This window comes from Ailuropoda melanoleuca, chromosome 9 (assembly GCF_002007445.2).
Source record: "Ailuropoda melanoleuca isolate Jingjing chromosome 9, ASM200744v2, whole genome shotgun sequence".
NCBI lineage: Eukaryota > Metazoa > Chordata > Mammalia > Carnivora > Ursidae > Ailuropoda > Ailuropoda melanoleuca.
Genome location: NC_048226.1, coordinates 24,785,985 through 24,796,548, shown reverse-complemented (window position 1 = coordinate 24,796,548; position 10,564 = coordinate 24,785,985). Strand labels below are relative to the sequence as shown.

General features: G+C 39.0%; 1 protein-coding gene across 1 annotated transcript in view; it reads left to right on the top strand.

The window, feature by feature from the left end:
• The window catches only part of GABRB3 (gamma-aminobutyric acid type A receptor subunit beta3), a 209,497-nt gene extending 200,185 nt beyond the window's left edge, over positions 1-9,312 (top strand). The window contains exon 8 of the mRNA XM_034668908.1: positions 6,334-9,312. Coding sequence (XP_034524799.1) covers positions 6,334-6,675 — 342 coding nt within the window. The 3' untranslated portion in view covers positions 6,676-9,312. The remainder of the gene's footprint in view (positions 1-6,333) is intronic.
• Positions 9,313-10,564: the final 1,252 nt, after the last annotated feature.

Here is a 10,564-nt window from a genome sequence, read left to right as displayed (position 1 = left end):
GCAGGGGGAGCAGGAGAGGAAGAAGCAGGCTCATAGTGGAGGAGCCTCATGTGGGGCTCGATCCCATAACGCCAGGATCACACCCTGAGTCGAAGGCAGACGCTTAACCGCTGTGCCACCCAGGCGCCCCTTAAAAATTTTTTTCTAATAGAGTATTTTACTTATATAGAAGCTTGAAGGTAATTAGAGAATAAGTGTCAATAAAGTGCCAACCTGGTGAGAGATTCTAGAAAAGAAATGAAAACCCCTTTGTGATATATTCTGCATCAGCTCTTTTCCACCTTTGAATATTTGTGCCTGTCAAGATTATAGAACAGGAAGAAAAACTATATTAAAATCATTGATTCTAATTATAGTAGATATGAAACAAACTCTTCAAAATATAAAGTATTCATGAAATGCTTTAATTTTTTTTTCATGAAATGCTTTAAAAAATGCAAGTCATCATCTGTCATTCTATACAGGGCATTTCAGTCTTGTGTTTCACTGACACCGCTTCCATCTGTTTTAAGATTTAAATTTTAGATGATAGGAAAAGATTAGCATCTTTTGGGGACATATTTGTTTAAAATGTTTGGTTTCTAAGATTTAACACATTTTAATAACTCCTTTAATTCTTTTAGAAAAAAAATCTTCTCATAATGTTTTTGGAAATTTTCTACACATTGCTTCACTTTTAAATGAAAACTATGTAAATGTAAAACTGTAAGTCAAAAACTTCCAAACTAATTTAAACTAAGCTCTAATTATCCAATATATGTTCAAATTTCCTTTCAACATTGTTTCCATTACAAGTGTTCACCCACTCTGAAATAGAAATCATGAAAAATAGTGTTGGTTCTTTGAGACCTACCTCACAAGAGCTATGTCCTGAAATGGCTGCAAGGTAGCCATAAATGTCCAAAGCACCCAAGAGCACTCTGATTATGTAAATTATTGATGATATTGTGTTTGGCTTCCCTTAAGGTAGGTTTCCTTCACTAGAGTCAAGGACACAAGCTTAGATCTCTGTCCTCATGAAGTCCTTTCCCAAATGCACAGCACTGGCCACACGGGACTTGAGAAGACAGGATACTGATTCAAACAAATTTGTCATTAAGTCTTGAAAAACCAACTCAATATTCAGTTGACCTTATTTCTTGTGTTTTCTCCATTCTCCCTGTGTGCTGCCCAAAAATCACTGTGTACATTATCATCTCTTGCCTTGGATTGCCTTGGATTTTCTCTTTCCAGAATTCCTTTCTTCTTCATCCACATCTTCTCCTCCTTCAAGACCTAAGCCAGATGCTCTTCTCCATGACATTGCCCCAGATTTTTTTTTCTACTACTTATGTCCATCCTGCCTCTGTCACTCCCTTCTACAAGAAATTGGTTTTGTCCCTGTTCTCCTAACCTCCATGGCACATGCTCTGCACATATGAAATGGCATGTTACATTTCACAAGGCCACCATGCTTTGTCTGCTAAACAGCATTTGATTCTTTGCATCAACCAGAATGTGCACACTGTGGCTCAGATATGTAAATGCTCATGGAATGTGTGTCTGTGAGTGAGTGGTATTTGTCATCAGAACACCATGTTCTGGTGATGTGGTGTGTTTTTTGACTTTTCTAGTGGGAAGAGAGGGGAATATTCTCAAATGCATCTTTTTAAAGCCAGGTGAAGCTAAATCATTAGAACCATTGACATTGATCAGAATTAGCCTCTCACAAAATATTCCCCTCCCCGCCTTTAAAAAAAAGGCTTGTCTTCATTTGGTATTTCATTCTACAAAGTCGTTATTTATAATCTAGATTTTGATAAAGAGAGCTTTTCATATGGCATTTTTTATAACTAAAAAAGAGACAGTATTGTTGGCGTGTAGTTAAAAATGTGTTTAAGGTTCATTATGCAGTATTTTTTTTAAATGTGTTTGTTGATTACTTGAAACTGTCACCTGCTAAACCCATTAAGGGTAAGGATCTTTTCTTATTCACCTGTTAGGGTCTCTCACCTAGCACAGGGCACGGTACATGATACAGAGCAGATATATAGTAGGTTATTTTACACGAACAATCCCACAGTTTGGACCCTTTGTATGCATGTCTCCAGTGAAGTATCCACCTTCCTAAGGGGACCACTTGGCTTTTTATCTAATGGTTTTGTTGTACTTAAAGTGTTACATAAAATGGAGAGAAAATTTTTTAGAGTTAAATGATGTTTTCTTTTTTTTCTACCTTTAGGAAAATAATTTCAGTCCTCTGAGGTTCTAATTAATATATAGTAAATCACTTATTATTATTGGAAAGTATAAATTCCACATGATGACTTAAAAAAAGCAAGCATCTGCCACCTTTGGTTATTCTCTGACTCAAATTTAGATAAATTTTGTTTTAAATATATCAGCTTACTATTTAAGAAGCTCTATTTAAAATATCGGTCAGTTAAATAACATCTAATCGAGCCGATTTGATAAGTGATCTCAGTTTGTTAAATCTCCTTAAGTGATAACTTAATATATTTCCTGCCATGATTCAAAAACAGATATTTGGTAGGGTATTACACCTATTCATTGCAGTACTAAAATACACTGATTACTTCCCACTCAAGGAAAAGATGCCCGAGTGAGCCAGGCAGCTCATTCACCATCCTATTCTCACCTCTGTGGCATAAAGCACAGTGGAAAGTGCTGGAGAGAGTTGAAGACTACAAAGAGGGTTCTCTCCTCTAGAACCCTGCTTTTAATTTTCCTTTGTATAAAGGCCAACTCAGCTGACCCCATGGCACTCTCCTCTTTGCTAACTTACAAGCTAGCTGACCATAGCCTTCAAAGCAGGTTCAGATCACCCCTTTCTTAGGGAGAGTGACTACTGGCACAGAGGACATGCTTGGCCCACTCCTTTGCCGGCCTTTCTTTTGTTGCCCCTCCCTTTTCAGCCACACCTTAATGTGTGTCTCAGGCTTCTCCTTCTACAGCCTCTTACAGTGAGAGACTGTCTCCCAAACCACTGGAGGCTTCACTGATAGCGAAGACAGGCAAACAGACCTTTATTCTTGTTTTTTTTGTTTTTTGTTTTTTGGTAGGATTTTACTGATAACCATTCCAGGGCAAGATAACAAAAGAATAGATGTGGAACACATGTTCCAAATTCTTACAAAGGTCTAACATTCCTTGTAGTTTTGAGATACAAGCCCCATTTCAATTTTTCCCTCTACTGGATTAAAAACTGTCAGTGCTGTCCCTACCCCCAAGAATGGGTCTCCACAAAAGACCTTCTCCCCAGTATCTGGGTGTTTTCTTCGTCCGTTAGCATCTCCCAGCTCCCCCAGGCTCGCAGTCCTCCATTCTAAGGAGATCATGAGTCTTCACAGTCCCTCCCCACTATGGCACTGCTGGCCCTACAGTTCATGGGCAGCATCACTGAGGAGAACTGTGCACAGCCCAGGCTAATGTGCGCCTGTTGTTGCTACCCCACCCCCTNAGATTTTGATAAAGAGAGCTTTTCATATGGCATTTTTTATAACTAAAAAAGAGACAGTATTGTTGGCGTGTAGTTAAAAATGTGTTTAAGGTTCATTATGCAGTATTTTTTTTAAATGTGTTTGTTGATTACTTGAAACTGTCACCTGCTAAACCCATTAAGGGTAAGGATCTTTTCTTATTCACCTGTTAGGGTCTCTCACCTAGCACAGGGCACGGTACATGATACAGAGCAGATATATAGTAGGTTATTTTACACGAACAATCCCACAGNGCAGGCAACTCTCTCTCCACCCCTTTTCCACTTCTTCACTGAGAAGATTAGAAATGAGTAGTGATGGCGGAGCGCCACTGCTATGTGGACACAGCACGTGTTGGGAGTGCTAGGATTTGCTGCAGTGGCAGGAGGGGAGCCTTGCTCACAGCCTCTTGGCATTTCTCCTTCAGACTGCACTGAAGGAAACAGAACGAGTGCAATAGACTCCCTCTCCTTAGTTCCTCTTCTCAGATGCATCTTTTACTCTTTACTCTGCATCTTGGGTTGTAGTTCAGAAGAATGTCACTTTTCTACCTAGAAATCACTGTTACTTCTTACTACCTGGAAGATAAAGTTGAAATTCCTTAATGCAATATACAGAGACCCTTACTGGGTTGATTGTAATGTGCATTCCTCTTCATCGGGGGGGTGTATTTCCTTATTATAAAATTTTAGGAAGATGGTAATGACAGTGATAAGAAAGACCATCATCCCATCAGCTGTGAGCTTAGCATGTGCCAGGACCCATTCCCCCCAAAGTTCCACTCAGCTAGTTTGCCTTTCTCAAAACACTTCAGGCATTTTTCAAGCCTTTGCTTGTGATGTTGTTTGTTTTTTTTTTTTCCTGCTCTTTGCTGAAAAGTTTCTATTCATTCTTTGAGGCCCAACTCAAATGCATTTCTCCTCTGAAATCTTCCCTCTTTCCTCCTGTAGTAGTTTTGATTGCTATCACAACAGATTACCACAAACGTAGCCACTTAAAACAACACCAAGTTCTGTTGGTCAGAAGTCCAGTGCAGTGGGGCTCAGCTGGGTTCTCTGTTGAGAATCTCAGGGCACTGAAATCAGGGTGTCTATGGGGCTGTGTTCCCTTCTGGAGGCTCTGGGGATAGATCTATCTCCAGACTGATTCAGGTTGTTGACCCAGTTTCTTTCGATTGTAGGACTGAGACCACTGTTGCCTCCTGGCTGTCAGTTGGAGCCAGTCTTTGCTCCTAGAGGCTTCCCCATTTCTTCCTATGCTTTATCTGCAGTGCCCTCTTATCAATAGAGAATCCAGTTTCTCTCATGTTGCAATCCCTCTGCTCTCACCTTCTGCCACATCTCTCTTTTCCTCTTGCTTCCGGCTGGAGAATATCCTATACTTTTGAGGGCTCGTGTGATTAGATTAGGCCCACCTGAATAATCCAGGCTAATCTCCCTATTGTAAGGTTCATAAGCTTAACTATGTTTGCAATGTCCCTTTTGCATGTAAGGTAACAACATATTCACAGATCTGGGGAGTAAGGGGTGACATCCTGATGACCACACCTCTCCTTCTCCAAGCATAATTGAACGGTACTCCCAAATCATGGGGTAGAGTCTGTTTTGGTATCTTTGTGCCAGAGTCTAAGTGGCCCCCAGATGTTCGCAGCCCTTCCTGTGTCTGGGCTACCTTGGTGTCTGGGAGTCACTCCACCTGTGGTCTTGGTTCTGTTCAGGTCTACACAGGCACCTGCCTCTTCTTAGTTGGGAATCTTCCCTCCACACCTCACCTCCTTCATATCTAGCACAATACCTTTAATGAAACTAAGAAGTATACAGAAGAAGGGAACATGCAAATTAATATGTATTAATAAGTTATTTCTCTACAAATAACTGATTTTGTGAAAGTTTCATGAGAAGCCATAGACACTTAATCTAGTTCTAAAAGAAAGGGTAGGCTTTCCACAGACAAAGATAAGACAAGGAAGATGGCCCTCTAGCAAATGAATGAAGATGGGCGGGGAAACATACAGCATGCTAGAGAGCAGTGAGACCCAGGGGACTGTGGATTGGGCCACGTGGCCCTGAGAGGGGTTGGCACTGCTCAGAGAGGGAATTACAGACCACTTAGAAAGTACTCCACTGAGGATCCCTAGCCGCAGGTATGCTCCGTGGAAATTTCATGGCAGACCAACAAATAAACAAATGGACCATTGACATCATCATGAAAGGTCTGAAGCTGTATTTAACACAAAATAAAATGTTATTTTAAAGTTTGGCTCCAATGTCTATCTTAAATATAGCCCTTAGAAAGGAGACTTCCTGCCAGGACCAGGATTGGGCAAGGAGATCATACTTGGGTAGGAGTCTGTATCTACCCCCATCGAAATCATCAGGAGTGTCCATTCATCATAGGAGTATTGGCTGGTTTCTCCACGGTAATGTGAATACTTTTGTATAGTCAGGAAAGGGGGCAAGCTGACTTCTAAAGAAGATTGAGAAAGTATAGTTTTCGTCCAGTTATGAAGAATGGTTAAAATACGTAATTTAACATCTCGAAAAGAATTTGTACTTTAATTTTGTCTTCAGTAAGGACTTATATCCATAATAGGAAATTTCAATTTTAAAAAGCCCCTTTATTTAATCTAATCTCCTATGTCAGAATTTTTAAATCGAGGAAATAAAATCTCTAAACTGTAGTTAAGGCTTCAAAATGACATTTTCCATGAAAACAGTGCTTGGTTTGACAGATGTGCAATTTCTCATAATGTATGTGACGTGATTGCATGGTATAAGTCTGTACTGGGTTTGTATATGAAAATTAGATTTACTGGCATGCTAGCTGTCTAATGACGTGTATTTTCTTCGATTAGGTGGATGCTCATGGAAATATTCTATTAACATCCCTGGAGGTTCACAATGAAATGAATGAGGTCACGGGCAGCGTTGGTGATACTAGGAATTCAGCAAGACCCTTTGACAACTCAGGAATCCAGTACAGGAAACAGAGCATGCCTAGGGAAGGGCATGGGCGACACATGGGGGACAGAAGCATCCCGCACAAGAAGACCCATCTACGGAGGAGGTCTTCACAGCTCAAAATTAAGATCCCTGATCTAACCGATGTGAATGCCATAGACAGATGGTCCAGGATCGTGTTTCCATTCACTTTTTCTCTTTTCAACTTAGTTTACTGGCTGTACTATGTTAACTGAGTGACTGTACTTGATTTTTCAAAGACTTCACTTAACACTGAGTGAAATATTACTCTGCCTGTCAAGTTTTTATACCTGTACACACACACAGACACACACATGCAGACACACATATATACATACGCAATTGTATATATATGTGAACTTTCTCAGCATATATATAAAATACACGTGTATATGAGGATGTATGTGTATATGTTTATACACACAGGTATAAGTACCCATGTGTATGCCAAACAAATACACATACATATATACATTTTGCAGCTATGGACAATTTAACACAGGATGCATATTAAAGAAAGTCATAGTTTTTTCTTTTTTAATTGAAAGGGACAAGCATCGTCTAAATATTATGCCTTGAGAATGAGGGCGTGAAACACAATATCATCCCAAAATGTGTCTTTTATTATCATAAGTTAGATGTTTTAGTTTAAAAATCAAAAGAAACTCTTAATCTTCAAAAACTCATACAGTGATATTGCTAGTTTAAAATGAGTCACACACTTCATATCCTTTCTGTTTACTAAGCAAAGGCTTTTCAGCTTTTTTGGTGATGGGGTTTACTTTCATCGGGCATACTTTTTGTGTACTGGCATAATGGATAAAGTGAGCCACTGGTGTGTGCTCACCTGTTGTCTTAAACATAGATAGATCCCACGTTGATGTCTGAACGCCCATCTTTTGAAAACCCATCAGGAATGGATGGCATCTCATTTTAAGTACTCTGATGTACAGTGTATTCTTTTGTTCACTTGGAGTGGATCCAGCTTACTTGTCATGCAGGAACACAGTGGCATGTTTTGGCAATGTTTAGTTGACATTTCAATCACTGAAAATGTGCTCTACATCTCCTATGGATTTCTAGGCCTGATATCTAACAGAAAGCATAGACGTCTCAGGTTATTTGTTACTCTAAGGTAAAACCATCTAGGATGATTTTCCCCCTTGTCTTTATGTTATCAATCACTCTTACAACGTTGTATGTTAATATAAAATATATTTGCATAATATGCATATATATGTATATTTACCAAGATTTTCTTTCTTAATGCTTGCTATCATGGCAGCATGCGATGTCATATTTTCCTTTACGTGATGTAAGTACTTTCTGTTATCTAGAATTAAGATTGAAGCTTAAAAAACTTCTACTGTTCAATTTCAGAAACCAAGAAACATCTTCATACCTTTATTTCTGTATCTGACATAGTTCATAAGCACATCCAACTACTCCTAGTTTAACTAGGATGCTGCAGGAACATGACCAGTACACACCACGCATCACCCAGTGACCCATGACCGTTCTCTTGAGGCAAAGGAGAGCAACCTGACAACAAACACAGTCACTTTTGGTTCCTTCTGATCCACAGCCTCATCAGTATTTGGACTTTTTAAAGCTCGTAGAAACAAGACAAGGTGCACCGGTTTCATAGACGCAACCTTAACTTACTATTTAGATGAGATCTTTCTAAAGAAAAAAAAAGAGATGATATATTTTTTGTAAACAATATTTCTATCACAGGCCTCCATAAACTGAAATGACTACAGTTGTGCAAACAGATGTCACAGTGAAGTTAAGCATTTGGAGAAAAAAAAAAAGCAAAATATTCAGGAAAGAACTGCTAAATTAATACTTTATCCCAACATGCCACATATGCCTCACCCTCTCTGTTCTATCCAAAAGCAATAACCAAAATCTCGTCCAGTACTCTATTAGCTGGCACCTGTTTCTCCACTTAGATAGAGGCACCACATTCCCTGAGGATGTATGTGGTGTGGGCTATCACCATAAGCTGACCACTACTTGATTTTTCTTTGGCGGCCATAGCAATCTTTAATTTGTGGGAGTCTGTCACAGTTCTAGACCCACTGTCAGGTAAAACATAACCCACAAAATCTCATGCTAGAAGCAATGACCAGTTTTACACCCTTTCCCCTTCGTCATTCTGACCTTTCTTCAACACCTTCTACCCGCTGCTCTCTAGCTTTATCTCTAGTTGTTTTTTTTTTTTTAATCTGGAGACTAGCCAGTGATCTCTTGGTCTTGGGCTTTTCTCTGACAATTTTTTTTCATGGGTAACAATGAGGGATCCTAAAAGTTAAACAGATTGGGAAAAACCTTGTAAGTGGCCTTATCATTGTTAACATGTTAAAGAAAAATAGACATTTGTGAAGACCTTATCCCTTTCAATACTTCAGGTATCTTTTTCTGTATCCAGTGATTCAAGGAGTGAGCTCCACATGCAGAAGAGGGACCCCAAAATGCAAATGAACATGGACAAAAGCAGTCAATGATCGATTTAAGTGTACAATTTATACTATTCAGAACTGTGACATTAATTTTTTCTGGGAGAAAAAGGATTTAAAACATTTTTTGATGCATAGTTGAGGTACCCAACTATCAAAGGCAGAGACCCCATGGGGCTCAGAAGAGCTACAGTCTACTTACCAAGGTTTTCTGGATATAAATTTGCATGGTATAGTCATAATAGCTTTTGAGCTTTTTATATGCATTTGGCACCAAGACTGGGATCCACAACTTTGTAGACACTGCGATGAAGTTAACATAATAGCTATACTATAAATAGTGTTTGTAACTACACACATACATACATACACACACACACAAATACACACGTATATTCTGTAAAAAAAAAAAAACAACTTTTTAAGATTCTTGGGTATGTGTTTGCTTTACTCCATTTCAGAAGAAAATTACTTTTCTTCTAATAAAATTATTTTATAGCTTCTCCATTTTTAAAAGTTGTGAGAAATATTGAGAAGCAGAACTCTGTGCTGACAGAAGAGAGTTGAGTTTCATTCTCTGTTCTGTTACAATGACCTCTCATTACTCCACAGTAGTTACTGGAGCCAGTGAGTGAGCTGTATTGATGATTTCTGAACCCGGACCTCTGACATTAATGTGAGGTGGCTGTTACCCTCGTCCAGACATCTTGAGTAAGGAGAGAAAAGTTGAATTTGGAATATAATGATATTTCTTTCTCAACAACTGAACGTAATAAAAAGTTAATTTTCTTTGTAGTCCTGTCTTTCCAAAATGCTTCACAGGGGCTCAAAATGTACAGAAGAATCTTGCTCTGACAGTTTGTTACTACTCGTATTCAGATATACTTGAGACAACTCAAGAGCCCTACTACGTAAATCCCTACAGAGAAAGACTGATAAGACTTGAGTAATCTTTAAAACAAGTGTTATTCTTGTTCACCGACCCCAGGACTGTAGAGGGGTTTCACTGTCTATACCATGAGACATTCATATCCCCCCAGAATTATAAATGAACTAGAAAGTATGTCATGATAATATTCCTGTTAGGTTTGAAGATTACATGTACATCTGCAATATCATGTGTTTTTAATGCCAGCACCCAGAACTTTTGGCATATTCGGTCATTCAGATTAAAGGCACTTTTCCCCTGTGCAGTTTTGGAATTAACATTTTCACCTAGGAGATATCTCAGAGATGATGCCACACACGTTTGGGACTGGCTTTAAGGGGACAGGCACATTGCAGCTGTAGGTGTTCATTTTCAGCATCTAGTAGATAACCCCATTGGTGTTAGTCCCACAATGGTGTGTTTGATAAAAGAGAGTATGTCTAACTTTGAATCTCCTGAAATTATAAACCATCTCATAATTCTTACTTAATGCCCCACCTGAAAACAAGTCCTTATTTCTGGCCATTTTTATGTCAGCAAAACTGAACAATTGATGAAATATTTTGTTACTCATGGAATTGACTCTGGCTCTCATCTTATGTGAGCCATTGGTCAGAGTAACATTGAATAGTGGGGCAAAGAGCTGCCCAGGTGGATTAAATTTTCCCAGGACACTAGCTAGTGTGCCTTGGATTGATTACCTCTCCTACTGCA